The 16351-nt window shown below is 40.3% G+C and overlaps 1 protein-coding gene across 2 annotated transcripts in view; it reads right to left on the bottom strand.

Annotated features, from left to right (window-relative positions):
• Window positions 1-16351, bottom strand: part of mybl2b (v-myb avian myeloblastosis viral oncogene homolog-like 2b) — a 61498-nt gene that overhangs the window by 12273 nt on the left and 32874 nt on the right. The window contains exons 6-9 of one of the 2 annotated variants that reach the window (XM_073061979.1): window positions 13867-14023; window positions 11784-11852; window positions 2403-2642; window positions 182-541 (exon numbers count right to left, since the gene is read on the bottom strand). In XM_073061979.1, coding sequence (XP_072918080.1) covers window positions 182-541; window positions 2403-2642; window positions 11784-11852; window positions 13867-14023 — 826 coding nt within the window. The remainder of the gene's footprint in view (window positions 1-181; window positions 542-2402; window positions 2643-11783; window positions 11853-13866; window positions 14024-16351) is intronic. The other variant, XM_073061980.1, reaches the window with a different exon arrangement.

Here is a 16351-nt window from a genome sequence, read left to right on the forward strand (position 1 = left end):
CCCACAATCCTTCCAGCAGGTTATTTTTTTACTCCAGATTCCAGCATCTGCAGTCTCTTGTATCTCATCTTCAGCACAACACTGGCATTAGGGCTAACCAACTACAGACCCACCAAATAACTATCAGCAGGTTATAGCCCATTCTTACATTGCTTTGTCAGCTATACAATTGCAATTTTACCTGCGATGGCGAGAAAGGCAAGGTCTTCACTGGGGTACTTTTTGGAGTCATGCTACTGCTGGTGCTGCTTTCAATAATTGTAAAACTATTATTAGAATTGCTTTCAGTAACAGGTGATAGTGTAATTTTTGTTTTCCTCTTACGCCGCAGGATTGTTGGAGGAGTGCTGAAGCTTCCTGCAACTGGCGAGGTGATCATGGGGATGAGTTCACCCTTCTTTGCACTTTTGCTCAGGTCTGAGATGGTATTTGCATCAATGCGATATTCAGTCAAAGTCTGCTGCGAGGTCTCTACTGGCTCTTGTTTGACAATATCTTCCGGTAAATCGAAGCAAGATAGGTCAGACCACGCATCTGGTTCCTTCAATATGAAGAATAAGCAAAATTAATATTTTAATAGCATTTTGAGGTTTTCTTTTCTCTCAAATGTGCTTACGTTCAAAATTGTGAGTCACTATGAAAACCTTAAACAAAAATTTGAATGATTCCAATACAAGTCCCTCCCAGAGTATGAATGCCTGACTTCAGTACAGCTCACAAACATATGGCAGATCAGTGTGAGGGTTTGTCAGCTGCTGTGCGGGTACCTGGTTCACAATCACCTTTTCAAATTGTGAGCTGTTTGATTTATGAACAATTCACAGGAACTGAACTCTACCATAACCTGGTGACAAAGTCATGCTATCAAAATCATCCCTTTACCCCACTATTATTAAATACTTGGAAGCATAATTGTGCATGACCAAGGAGAAAAGCCAACATACATGCAATTGTGAAGGATGGGAGGTGAAAAGTCTCCACTTAACTCAGTGACTTCAGTTGGGAACATATGGAACACAATATTGGTAAATGCAAGTTCATCCACTTTTGAAGGAAAACTATTCAATTGGATTATTATTTAAATGCTGAAAGATTACAGCATGCTGGTGTGCAGAGGGACTTGGGAGCATGAATTGCAAATGGTTGGCTTGAGGGTGCAACAGGTTATCAAGAAGGCAAGTGGAATTTTGGCCTTTATTGCTACAGGGATTGAATGTACTGTATAAGCACGGAGGTTATGCTACAAGTTTACTAGGTAGTACTGAGATCACAGCTGAAGTACTATATACCGTTCTGGTCTCCTTACTTGAGGAATGATTTACTGGCCTCAAATTCAGGGAAATAGGTTTAGGACACAAATGAGGTGAAACCGATTTTCCCAGAGAGTAGTAAATCTGTGGAATTCTCTGCCCAGGGAAGCAGTAGAGACTACCTCATTAAATACATATATTTTTGTATAGCAGGGGAATTAAGGGTTATGGGGAAAAGGAAGCCGAGTTCACAGCAGACCAGCCATTAACGAACGACCAAGCAAGCTCAATAGGCCAGATCCTATTCCTGCTCCTATTTCTTAGGTTCTTATGTAAATCACAACCAAGAGGTGATGGAAAGCATTAATTAAAAGAAAATCCACCCAACTGGCATAGCCTTAGAAATGGCAATCTATTTTCTTTTGGTCAAAAAGCACTTATGAGATGTTACAGAGGTTTAAGGAGGAAATTTGATAAACTTACCCCCTACCCCAACCAAAACGTATCTGATGGAGAGGATGAAAGAATGAGGTTCAACCTTAACCATGTTTTCTGAGCATGCTAGAAGATGTTAAAATCAAACCCCACTAGTTCTGCAGTACTTAAATATTTACTCAGATAACTTCTGGGGTAAGCTAGAAGGAAAGTTTGAATGAACTGTTCCCTTCCTCAATCAGTGGCTGAGCTGCTAAATTGGAAGATGAAAGCTTCTATTACCCTCTACTGCTGCAATAGATATTCGTACCAGTGACAGTGATGGGGTAGGAAAACAGGGTAAACAAAGGGTAAACAAGGGGAAAACTCAACCAATTCCCCCTTGCTAAAATAATGTAGGAAAGTTATGTTTGCCTCTGTTTTCTATAAAACTGTGTTTCCAACTGAGATGAGAATTTGAAGATGGTGGTGATTCAGGCCGGGATGGCAGATTATCCTTGCACACAAGGTAAGTTTTCATCTTTTGTCACAATAAGCCTATTATAATTGACTTCAGATAATTCACACAAATAATGGAAGGCAAATATCATTGGAACTGATACTGCAAAAAATGATTCTGACAATGATCAGACCTTCCCTATATTTAAAACGTGTAAAAATATATTTTAAAAAACCAAAAATGTTTTCAACTTGAAAGACAACTTCTAAAACACTTACACATTTGATTAACTCCAGAGGTTCAGAGAATTCAGGGATCTCCTGTGTTGAAAATATTCCCTCACATTCCACAATCACAAATGTACTACTAGAATCCTCTTCTTTGGAATGGTTAACCTCCTGTGATTGATCTGAAGTGGACTGTTCCTGCTGTGTTTCAGACGTAGCTGATAGTCCATGATCACATTGTAAGGAGTTATCCGTAAGAAGACTGCCCGGCCAAGTGGCTAAACTGTCCTCCTGTCATCAATGGGGATGGCAGAGTGGGGTGGGCAAGGGGCAGGTGGGGGAGAAAATTGTTTTTAGCTAAACTTAAAATCATCTGCAAGTCAACAGCTGTTTTTGTGGCAACTGCACCACGACTACAAATACTAAAGGATTTTACAGTCAAATAATTAAGCCATTTAAACTGCTTTGAAAGTATTAAGAAAAGTATATTTTAAACTTATTTTCTGCATTAAAATATATCTGCAGGAGTATAGTAATCTCCCAGATGACTTGCTTTTCAAAATTTAAAGTCCAAGTTGTTATAGTCTTTTCAACTTGAATTTTTGAATCACCATTCTGATTCACAATTCCCCCCTAGCTTGAATGCCACCTAAGCTCTGGAGTGAATAGAGAGTCCACAAAGGTGACCAAACATGTCACATTACAAAAGAATGGAGAGGTTGCTGCAAACAAATCACTGCAAGGATATGGAAGGTTATCAACACAATCCTTTAGTCCGAATTGCAAGACTGGATCAAGGGCATGTGTGTTTAAAATTAAGATGATTTTCAAACATGATCAAGACACAGAATTATCTTTTATTTAAACAAATTATGATTAGTGTATTTTGAGTTGATAAACATAGAACACAGAACAGCACAGCACAGGAAAAGGCCCTTGGGTCCACAATGTTGTGCTGAACCAAATAAATTTGTAATCAAATGGCCTCATAAACTATTTATTTATTTATTTCCTTCTCTATTATGCATTGCATTGAACTGCTGCTGCTTTTTTTAAACCTTCTATGACCGATCTAGTTTTTAAAGAATGGGATAGATTAGGTACTAAATGCTTCCAGGATTTTTTTGCTGGAGGAGGTCTCTTTTCGTTTAAGCAACTGTCAGCTAAATATAGCTTACCAAAAAACCTACTTTTTTCGATATCTACAAATTAGAGACTTTCTGTGATCTCAATTATATATATTTCCTAAAAGTCCTGATAAGAACTTAATTAGATGTAATTTCTAATTTGAAACCTTTTCATAATGGTCCAATATCCAATAATTATGGCATGTTGCTGGGAATGAGAAATGCTCCTTTAGACAAAATTAAAAATCTCTGGGAACAAGATTTACAGACTTCAATTTCTGAGGAAACTTGGAATGAAATTTTAAAATTGGTTAACACTTCGTTATGTGGCCGCCACCCCCTCCTACAATTTAAAGTGGTCCATAGGACCCACACAACCAAGGATAAGCTATCTAATTTTTATTCGGATATATCTCCCTATTGTGATAGATGTAACAATGGAGAAGCTTCACTAATTCATATGTTTTGGATATGTCCGAGTCTTGAAAAATACTGGAAGGAAGTATTCCAAACTTTCTCTGTACTTTTCAAAGTAAATTTTAAGCCTAACCCTTTGACTGCCTTATTTGGTAATGTTGGAGGAAAAGATATTATTTTGGAGACATATGATTTGCACATTTTGGCTTTTATATCTCTTATAGCTAGGAGGGTGCTCTTGCTTAAATGGAAGGATGTTGTTCTGCCTACTCAACATCACATGACCATTGAGCGTATGTCATACTTAAATTTAGAGAAGATCCGTTGTTCAATTTCTGAATCTAGTCAAGACTTTCAAACGTTGTGGGGACCATTTTTGAACTATTTTCAAAACCTTTGATTTGCTGTTAAAGTACAGATGTTGGCTGATAACATATTTCACTATATGATAAGGTTTTTTTTCCCCCTTTTTCTTTCTTTACCAAACAGCTTCGATCTTGGTAGTGGGCTTAGATTAGTGGTCGCCAACCTGTCGATCACGATCGACTAGTCGATCTTTAAGACTTTCCCAGTTGATCCCGAGAAAAAAAAGAAAATACACAAATACTGTTGAGAGATTGTTTCCGGGTTGTGGGGTTTTAGTTCCATTCTTTCTGCCTAGTGCGCATGCGTGTAGCTCTCCTGCACTACACAGTGTAATTTAGTGATCCCCAACCACCAGGCCGCAAGGAAACGATATGAGTCAGCTGCACCTTTCCTCATTCCGTCACACCCACTGTTGAACTTAAATACATGCGAGGTCATCAGGCGACTAAACGCAGTGACACACTCGCGCCAGGGATCGCTGGTTCGCCTTGCACAGCCGGCAGGAAGTGCTGTCGCTACTGGCCTGGAGCGCTGCCTCTGAACCTGTTTACCACACTGAATGTCCGTGGGGGTCCCGGTGCTAAAATATTTGCAGACGACCTAATTCGGATTCAACGTTTCGTAAATAGCAGAGCAGCTACCGCACTGCGATCTACTGGAACAAACTTTTGTCAGCCGATTGATCCTACAAGGGGGGCAGGCCGGCGCTCTGTCGCACTCCCCGCTCGGTCGGCCGCTTGCTCCGGACTGCGACTGTCATGGCCCGGTACGGGGACCTCCAGTCCTGACCTTGTCCTCTCATCCCACCCACGACCAGCTGCACCTGGCCAAGGCATCTGGCAGCGGGCGGGAGGCTGAGTTTGGGCCCGGAGGCTGTCTAATGAGGCAATGTCTCAAAACTGCTTCAGTATCCTGAGTCCAAGCACCCCGCACTTAAAGACAAACCCGTTGAGTTTTTTCTGCGGAAAAAAACGTGAGCAAGCAGGACAGAAGCTGAGAGCCGTGAAAACTAAATTGCGGAATAGACTGGACATATGGAACCTGCTTCGAGTATCGCTGTATTCTGGTCATGGTTAACACCCCACCCGCCACCCCCGTCGGCCAGTCTGCAAGAATATTATCAATATTAGACCGGTCCACAGTGCAAAAAAAGGGTGTGTACCTCTGGTGTTTATACATTATTTCTACTTCCAGGTTGTGGGGTTTTACTTCTGGTCTTTTCTGCCCTGATGCGCATGCGTGTAACCAATTGATGTGGGGTCGATCTTGCCTTTTACAATGGTCGAGGTAGGGGATCTTGGGCTTAAAAAAGTTGGTGACCACTAGCTTAGATTCTTTTTTTTGTATAATAAAATGATCACATTTCAATATTATGATTTAATTTAATTTACATGAATATAGGGTAATGAGATTGCAAGTGTGATTCAAATATAATGCACTTGGTATTATTTTATCTTTTTTAGACTTATATATATCTTCTTGTACTCTGTATTCTTCTATGTAGAAATTAATAAAAATATTGAAAAAGAAAGAAAGAACTGCTGCTGCTAAGTTAACAAATTTTTTCACAACACATGCCGGTGATAATAAACCTGATTCTGATTCTGTAGCTGCATGATGTGGGAGCTGGTGGAATCCACTGCGGTTCCTGATGACCACATTTTCACCAAGTGTTGGCTGCTCGAGCAAATCGGGCTCAAAGTTATTGAAATTGAATCTGAGCTTCAAGAACTGTAGCACATCAGAGAGAGGGCGAGTTACCTGGATATCTGATTCAGGAGGTAGTCACACCCATTAGATTAGCTGCCTCATATTCGGTCTGTGGTCAGAACAAGAGGGTGTGACTGCGAGTGAGGTGGGTAGTGGGATCCAAGAGACAGTGCTGAAGGAGCCTCAGCCCTTGAGCTTGTCCAACAGGTCTGAGATTCTTGCTCCCTGTGTGGATGAGAGTGGGGGCTGCAGAAAGGATGAGCAACCTAACTGTGGCACTGTAGTTCACGGAGCCATTCAAGAGGAGGGAAAGAAGAGAAATTTTCAAGAGAAATTGGGACAGTATAGTCAGGGGAATAGACAAGAGTTTTCTGTCGAAGGACAGAGTGTTCTGAAGGCTATGTTGCCTGCCTGGTGTCTGGGTTCAGGACATCTTATCTTGCCTGCAGAGGAATTTGCACTGGGAGGGGAAAGATCAGTTGTCATGATCCATGTGGGTACCAACGACATAGGTAGAATGAGGAAAGAGGTTCTGGTGAAGGAATTTAAGCAGCTAGGGACTAAATTAAAAAGCAGAATCAAAAAGGTAGTTATGAGGGGTGATTGATAAGTTCATGGCCTAAGGTAGAAGGAGTCAATTTTAGGAAACCTAGCACATTTATTTTTCAATGGAGTCCCCTCCTACATTTATACACTTAGTCCAGCGGTCGTGGAGCATACGGATCTTGGACCTCCAGTAAGTGTCCACAGCAGGGGTGGTTGATAAGCTCATGGTCTAAGGTAGATGGAGATGAGTTATACAGCTCTCGTTATATGTGCATGCAGTTCAACTCTTTGAGCGATTATGCAGAAAGTTTGAAGTTAATAACTCATCAGGGGTGATTGATAACCGTGGCCTATAGAAGGACTCATCTTCTACCTTAGGCCACGAACTTATCAATCACCTCATGTATCTCTGATAGTTACCCAAGCCATGTGCAAATTGGCAAAGGGTCAAGAAGATTAGAGAGTTAAATGCATGGCTAAAAGATTGGTGTGGGAGAAGTGGGTTTTAATTCATGGGAAATTGGCATCAGTATTGGGGAAGGAGGGAAATGTACCAATAGGACGAGCTCCACCTGAACCATGATGAGACCTAGCAAATCACAAAACTAGGGCTGTGGATAGAGTTTTAAACTAAGTAGTAGGGGAGTAGGTTCAACAGATTGGAGAAGTATGGATAAAGTAAAAAAAGTGTGGATAAAGATAAAGCAAAAGATATAAAAAAGTAAAGAGTGGAGTGAAGAAAAGCAAAAGAGTAAAAGATTACAAGATTTTAAAAGCACAATGAGTGTAAGGGCACTTTATTTGATGTCCTTAGTATTTGAAACAAGGTCAGTGAACTTGTGGCACAAATCAGTACAAAGAGGTATGATTTAATGGCCATTACAGTCGTGGTTGCAGGGTGGAGAGGATTGGGAAGTAAATATCCAAAGGTATCAGGTAATACGGAAGGATAGGCAGGAAGGTAAGGGAGGTGGGGTAACGCTCTTAATTAAGGATGAGATCGGGGCAATAGTGAGAGACGATACAAGATCTAAGGAGCAGAATGTTGAATCCATCTGGGTACAGATTAGGAATAGTAAAGGGAAAAAAATCACTGGTGTAAGTTGTCTATCAGTCACCAGTAATTACATTACAATGGCACAGGCAATAGACAGACAAATATCTGAGGCATGTAAGAATGGAACAGCAGTTATGGGGGACTTTAACTTGTAGACAGACTGGTTGAAACAAGTTGGTCGAGGTAGTCTTGAGGAGGATTTCACAGAATGCAACTGTGATGGCTTTCTTGAACAGCATGTTACTGAACCTACAAGGGAATGTGCTGGCTTAGATCTGGTCCTGTTCACTGAGACAGGTAAAATTAGTGATCTTGTAGTTATGGATCCTCTTGGAAAGAGTGATCACAGTTTGATTGAATTTCTCAAAGGGATGGTGCAATAATTCAATCTAAAACCTGTGTATTATGCCTAAACAATGGAGACTACAATGTGATGAGGGAGGATTTGGGGACAGTTGAGGAACATTGGAAGACTTTCAAAGAGACTTTTCATGGTACTCAACAGAAGTATTTTCCAGTAAAAAGGACAGTAAGGGTGGAGAGAGCCAGCTTTGGATAACTAAGGAACTAAAAGAAGGCATCAAACTAAAAGCTCGTGCATACAGTCACCAAGAGTAGTAGGAAACTGGAAGATTGGGAAAACTTAAAAAGCAACAGAGTATCACTAAGCAAGCAATAAAGAAAGGGAAGCTAGATTATGAAACTAAACTAGCACAAAACATAAAAACAGATAGTAAAAGCTCTTATAATTATATAAAGTGGAAATGGGTGGCTAGAGTGAATGTAAGTCCCTTGGAGGACGAGAAGGGGAAATTGATATTGGGCAAGGAGGAAATGGCTGAGGCTTTGAATGACTATTTTGGGGCGGTCTTCACAGTGGAGGACAAATTTAACATACCAAAGACAGATGTTACGGATGAAATGGGAGGTGAGGACCTCGATACAATAGCTATCATTAAAGAGGTAGTGCTGAGCAAACTTGTGGACCTAATGATAGATAACTCCCCTGGTCCTGATGGAATGCATCCCAGGGTACTGAAAGAAATGACAAAAGTTATAGCAGAGGCTTTGGTGATGATTTACCAAAATTCTCTGGACTCAGGGCAGGTCCCAGCGGATTGGAAGACAGCAAGTGTCACACCACTGTTCAAAAAAGGATGTAGGAAAAAGCAGGTAACCTTAGGCCAGTTACTTTAACATCTGTAATTGGGAAAATGCTTGAAGCTATCATCAAAGAAGAAAATAGCGAGGAACCTGGAAAGAAATAGATCCATAAGGCAGATGCTGCATGGATTCAGCAAAGGCAGATCCTGTTTGACAAACTTACTGGAGTTCTTTGAGGATATAATGAGCACAGTGGATACAGGGAAACAGATGGATGTTATTTACTTGAATTTCCAGAAGATGTTTGATAAGGTGCCGCATAAAAGACTTATCCATAAGGATGCATAGAATTGGGAGTGATCCATTAGCATGGATAGAGGATTGGTTAACTAATAGAAAGCGGAGAGTTGGGATACATGGGTGTTTCTCTGGTTGGCAATCAGTGGTGAGCGGTGTGCAGCAGGAGTTGGTGCTGAGCCTGCAACTATTTATGATATACATTAACGATCTGGAAGAGGGGACCGAGTGCAGTGTATCTAAGTTTGCTGATGATACTAAATTGAGTGGAAAAACAAATTGTGCAGAAGATACGGAGAGTCTGCAGAGAGATATAGATAGGTTAAAAGAGTGGGCAAGTTCTGGCAGATGTAGTATAATGTTGGTAAATGCAAGGTCATACACTTGGAAAAAAAAATAAAAGAGCAGATTATTTAAAATGGTAAAAGATTGCAGCATGCTGCTGTGCAGTGGAACTTGGGAGTGCTTGTGCATGAATCACAAAAATTTGGTTTGCAGGTACAGCAGGCTATCAAGAAGGCAAATGGAATGTTGGCCTTCATTGCCAGACAAATTGAATTTAAGAGCAGGGAGGTTATGCTGCAACTGTGTGGGGTACTGGAGAGGCTGCACCTGGAGTACTGTGTGCAGTTCTGGTCTCCTTACTTGAGGAAGGATATACTGGCTTTGGAGGAGGTGCAAAGGAAGTTCACCAGGTTGATTCTAGAGGTGAGGGGGTTAGACCATGAGGAGAGACTGAGTTACCTGGGACTGTACTTGCTGAAATTCAGAACATTGAGAGGAGGTCTTATAGAAATATATAAAATTATGAAAGGGATAAGTAAGATAGAGGCAGGAAAGTTGTTTTCACTGGTAGGTGAGACTAGAACTAACGGACATAGCCACAAGATTCAGGTGAGTAGATTTAGGAGAGGTGAGGAAGAACTGCTTTTCCCAGAGAGTGGTGAATCTGTGGAATTCTCTACCCAATGAAGCAGTGGAGGCTACCTCAGTAAATATACTTAAGACAAGGTTGGATAGATTTTTGCATAGTAGGGGAATTAAGGGTTATGGGGAAAAGACAGGTTGGTGGATATGAGCCCATGGGCAGATCAGCCATTAAAATTATTGAATGGTGAGGCATACTCGATGGGCCAGCTAGCCTACTCCTGCTCCTATTTTTCATGTTCTTATGACACATCCACCTTAATGTTCATTAAAAGACCCACCACTACCTCCTCCTTTACCTCAAAATGCCTTAGACTATCAATACACCCAGCACTGATCTCCCTATCCTCAACATCCTTCTCTTGGTAAATACTGATGTAAAGCTCTCATTAAGGCCACTGATTAAGGAAAGGAACAGTTTTTAAGAACCACACCAACATCCAAGTAAGTATTTACCACCTTTATCCTTGGGTGGTCCTATCCTCTCCCTAGTTATTCTCTTGCTTTTGATGTATGTAGAGAATGTGTTGAGATTCTCCTTAATCCTACTTGCCAAGATATTTTCATGCCCCCTCCCGGCTTTCCTAATTCCCTTCTTGAATCCTTTTCTGGTTTCTTTATAATCCTCTGGAGCTCTGTTTGACTCTAGCTCCCAGAGCTTTATGTACTTTTCTTTTTTTCTTCTTGGAATCGTTAAGTAGTAGAGATTTTCAACTATATTTCATGCTATTCCTATTTTATGTATGTTAGATTTTACATTAATATTAAATAGTATGTTATATATTTAAAACGCTGTCCATTTCCTCCACTAGCTTCAACTATTATCAGATATTTAAAGCAAAATGAAAACACTGTTTATTCTCCAAAACGCTGAATTAATTGAGGATTTAATGCAAACTGGAAGATCAGATGGTGTTTGAATTGACACTAAACTCTGTTGGAATAGAATTGGAGCTTCCAGTCAGGTACATTGCAACCTTCAAAATTTCAGATATCCATGCTTTCTAGTTTGTATCAAAACCGATCAGTTCTGATGAAATGTCATTAACATGAACATGAATTTCAAAATGCTTTTTTTTCACTCTCCACAGATATTGCTTGTTCATCACAATTACAACTTTTTTATACGTTCTCTTCCTTATTCTCATTCATCTTCTTTCATTCACAACTTCCCTAGATAGATCAACAATATTTTCTTTCAACTGACAGCACCATCACTTACATTAGTGTCCACTTCCATCCTGCCAATTGTTCATCCTCCACCTTCCCCCCACCATTTCTCTGCAACTTAAATAATGCTGGTTTTCTTACTTACCTTTGTTCTGATAAACCCAAAACATACTTCTCCTGAGTACATTCCACCATTTTCCTTTTCTTTTACTATTTTAGAATGAGCTTTTCTGACCACTTCCAAAAACTTAATTAGGTACAGTGGCAACTAAAGGTAAAACTCAGAACGATTCAGATAGCCTACTAGATCTTCAGAGAATTAAAGAGAACTTTGAATGGAATTTTCAGCTTTATTACAAAACACACACCATTTTTTTGTTGTCCCTGTCTCTAGCACTAAAACTGAGTTGCTGGAGAATAGTGATGCAGATACAAAAGTGTTACCCAGACCTCTACTAAATCCATATAACAGGAGATTGTTGCCTTTGCATCATTGCATCTGTTTCCGTCATTCACACCAGTAGGACCCATGTCATATAGGTAACACTGTCTTTAGTTCCAATTTAAGCAAATGGACAAATTGTTCATTTACAAAAACATAGCTGCAAATCTTCCTTATGAATTCACACAAAGTTAGAAGTTAAAGCTTTCATTTAACTGAAACTCTACTAATTATTTACATATCCTATCATCGAATGATTATCGTATTACCTGTTTTAATGTAACAGAAGTCGGTTGTGAAATAGTTTCCACAGTGACAGGTTCTTGTTTTAAAGATGGCTGAAACAAGAAAACAAAATTTTGGTATAAGCAAGTTATTTCTTACCCCTTAACAACATTCCTCTTAACCAGGAAGTCTACACCCTATTTCAGACAGAAACTCTTAAGAGTTTGGAGACAGAACTGCACAAATGGAATTGTGGGTGCTCAGTTAATCAGCCAGAAAGGCAGGCTAAAAAAAGATCAAATCCATTCTTACTGGATTTTTTAAAACAGAATTTTGCAAAACAAGAAAAAAAATCTCAAAAAGCAAACACAAGGAAATCTGCAGATACTGGAAATTCAAACAACACACTGGTGGAACACAGCAGGCCAGGCAGCATCTATAAGGAGAAGCACTATCGGCGTTTTGGGCCGAGACCCTTCGTCAGGACTAACTGAAAGGAAAGATAGTAAGAGATTTGAAAGAAGTGGGGGGAGGGGGAAATGCAAAAAAAAATCTCAACTTGTTTGCCCCTCCCCCACCCTAGAACTATATAAAAATCAATGCTATTTTGTGTTAAAAAATAACTAAGGACAGAATGAAAACATAACTGATGTAAAGAACAAGCAAAAGTAATTTAACGAAAACAAGAAGTTTACAACTTTGTTTAATTCTCTCTCAGAATTCAATTGCCACCAAAGCTTAAGCACAGAAAAAAATCACAATAATCTAGTCTATTAGTAACACAAGAGGAATATTTTAGTCGAGACATATAATCAACTACCCTCTCAAGTGAATACAAAAAGACATCATATCATCATTCAAAGAACAAGGAAGTTCTCCCCATTTGTTTCCCTCAAACAACAGCTTTCCCAAAAGGTGTGGGGACCCTTTCTTGAATATTTTCAAAATTCCTAGCCAGAATAAAGGTTCATTCTTTCTCCCTTTCCTCAGTACATAAATCCCTGACCTCCAGCATTTTCTGGTAAAACTCTTCTGTCTCAGATTTGTTATCATACAACAGCCTAGCCTATGTATTAGAAAAATACACCTCTATACAATGCAGCTCTGTGGGGACAAAGGTTCTAGAAACACAGAAAATAGGTGCAGGAGTAGGCCATTCTGCCCTTTGAGCCTGCACCACCATTCAGTATGATCATAGCTGATCATCCAACTCAGAACCCTGTACCTGCTTTCTCTCCATACCCCCTGATCCCTTTAGCCACAAGGGCCATATCTAACTTTCTCTTAAATATAGCCAATGAACCTACCTCAACTGTTTCCTGTGGCAGAGAATTCCACAGATTCACCACTCTCTGTGTGAAGAAGTTTTTCCTCATCTCGGTCCTAAAAGGCTTCCCTTTTATCCTTAAACTGTGACCCCTTGTTCTGGACTTCCCCAACATCGGAAACAATCTTCCTGCATCTAGCCTGTCCAATCCCTTTAGAATTTTATATGTTTCAATAAGATCCCCCCTCAATCTTCTAAATTCCAGTGAGTATAAGCCTAGTCGATCCAGTCTTGCTTCATATGAAAGTCCTGCCATCCCAGTAATCAATCTGGTGAACCTTCTCTGTACTCCCTCTATGGCAAGGTTCTGTTTAACCCTTTTTGCCAATGCACTGATGGCTTGGAGTTGGAGACTGGGACTGGTGGGGTGATAATGTTTGTACTTTGGGTGCATCTCTTTCATGAATATGAATTGTACATTTGATATGCACTGCACAATTCTCCTTTACACTATGTTCTTTTTATCAAAAAAACCCCCAAAAATATTGTCGAGAAAAGAAAAAAAAATGGCTTTCGGGGGGGGGGGGGGGGGGGAAGAACTACCAAGTCCTTTGGGGCATTCGATGTAACAGGGGCTGTGTTTAAAAAAATAAGGACTCATCTTGGGGGGGGGGGGGGGGGAGTTATGGTAATAGTAGATGTAATTTTGAAGCTTCCCTGCAATCCTTATTTCCTAATATTTAACAAAGAAGATTCCTTATTAAGGAGACAGTCTAAATGTCAGAATTAGTAATACTAATAAAAGTTAATAAAGCTCAACTTGTACAAGAATTTTCTCTGAACATTTGAAGAATACAAACCTCTGTCACTGTGGCTCTGTAAACCTGGAGTTCACCATCTTCCGAATGAGTAAGTAAGAACATCGGCATATCCTGGTTACCATCTTGCAAATAGCCTTCCATCTCCACCTTCCTCTTCATTGTAGAGTTCCAATGGTTTTTTACAGCATTGTCGGTCCTATCATTAAAAAATGTCATTACTCAGAGTTTGGCTATATTAAATTCAAAAAGTTAGCTAGCTTTGCTTAGCATTTCATTATCAGTGAATGTTTTTGTTTTAAAGTTTTATCCAAGAATTCTACAGTATGTTACTGTTTTTCCTTTGCTCTCCCCCAAATACTTTGATGATACAATTTTTATTAGACCATAAGACATGGGAGTAATATTAAGCCATTTGGCCCTTTGAGTCTGCTCCACCATTTAATCATGGTTGATTCTTTTTTTTCAACCCCACTCCCCAGCCTTCTCCCTGTAACCTTTAATGCGTGTCCAATCAAGAACCTATCAAAGCTTTGCCTTAAATACACCCAACTGCCTGGTTTACACAGCTGCCTATGGTAATAAATTCTACAAATTCACCAACCACTAGCTAAAGAAATTTCTCCGCATCTCTGTTTTAAATGGATGCCCCTCTATCCTGAGGCTGTGCCCTCTTGTCCTAGACTCCCCCACCATGGGAAATATCTTTTCCACATGTATTCTGTCTAGGCCTTTCAACATTTGAAAGGTTTGAATGAGAGCCCCCCCTCATCTTTCTAAATTCCAGCAAGTACAGATCCAGACCAATCACATATTCCTTGTATGATAACCTTTTCATTCCCAGAATCATCCTTGTGAACCTTCTCTGAACCCTCTCCAATGCCAGCACATTATTTTCTCAGATGAAGAGACCAGAACTGATCACTATACTCAAGGTGAGGTCTCACCAGTGCCTTATAAAGCTTCAGCATCATATCCCTGCTCTTGTACTCTAGACCTCTTGAAATGAATGGTAACACTGCATTTGCCTTCCTCACCATTGACTCTACCTGCAAGTTAACCTTAAGGGTGTTCTGCACAAGGACTCCCAAGTCCCTTTGCAGCTCAGATTTTTGTATTTTCTCCCTCTTTAGAAAATGGTCTGCACATTTATTTCTTCTACCAAAGTGCATGACCATGCATTTTCCAATATTGTATTTCATTTGCCACTCTCCTAATATGTATGGGTACATATAAACATGGACAGATACATGGATAGAAAGGGTTCAGAAGGATATAACCCAAACACAGTGCATAAGACCATAAGATGAAGGGAGAATAATTAGGCCGTTTGGCCCTTTGAGTCTGCTTTGCCATTCCATCTGGCTGATCCACTATCCCTCTCAACTCCACTCTCCTGCCCCCACCACAACCAACGACACCCTTACTAATCAAGACCCTATCAACCTCCACCCTAAATATACCCAATGACTCAGCCTCCACAGCAGTCCGAGGCAACCAACTCCACACATTCACCTCCCTCTGGCCAAAGAAATTCCACCTCGTCTCTGTTCCAAGTGGACGTCCTTCTATTCTGAGGCTGATCCTATAAGGAAGAAAGGTGAAGCTCCTCCACAAATCTTCATATCATCTGTAAACGTGGTAACAAAGCCACATATTCCATCTAAATCATTGATATACACCATAGAAAGCAGTTCCAACACCAACCCCTGCACAACACTACTACTCACTGGCAGCCAACCAGAAGAGGATTCCTTTATTCCTACTTGCTGCCTCCTACCAATCAGCCCATGTTCTAACCATGCCAGCAACTTTCCTGTAATACCACAGTCTCTTACCTTGCATCATGTGTGGCAACTTGTGAAAGGCCTTCTAAAAGACAAAATATACAACATCCACTGATCCCCTTTATCTATCCTACTTGTAATCTCAAAGATTTGAACAGGTTCATCAGGCAAGATCTCCCCTTAATGAAACCATGCTGACTTTGTCCTATCTTGTCCTGTGTCACCAAGTACTCCATAACCTCATCCTTTAACAGTTGACTACAACATCTTCCCAACCACTGAGGTCAGGCTAACTGGTCTATAATTTCCTTTCTGCTGCCTTCCTCATTTCTTAAAGAGTGGAATGACATTTGCAATTTTCCGGTCCTCTGGCACCATGCCAAAGTCCAGTGATTTTTGAAAGGTCATTATTAATGCCTCCACAATCTCTACTGCTACCTCTTTCAGAACCCTACAGTGCAATTCATCTGGCCCGAGTGTCTTATGTACTCGAAGGTCTTTCAGCTTTTTGAGCACCCCCTCCCTTGTCATAGTAACTGCACTCATTTCTCTTCCCTTGTACCCTTCAACATCTGACATGCTGGTGGTGTCTTCCACAGTGAAGACTGATACAAAGTACTCATTTAGTTCATCTGCCATCTCCTTGTCCCCCATTATTATTTGTCCGGCCTCATTTTCTAGCAGTCCTACATCCATTCTCATCTCTCCTTTTTTAAATATCTGAAAAAAGCTTCTACTAT

This window comes from Hemitrygon akajei, chromosome 11 (assembly GCF_048418815.1).
Source record: "Hemitrygon akajei chromosome 11, sHemAka1.3, whole genome shotgun sequence".
Classification (NCBI taxonomy): Eukaryota; Metazoa; Chordata; class Chondrichthyes; order Myliobatiformes; family Dasyatidae; genus Hemitrygon; species Hemitrygon akajei.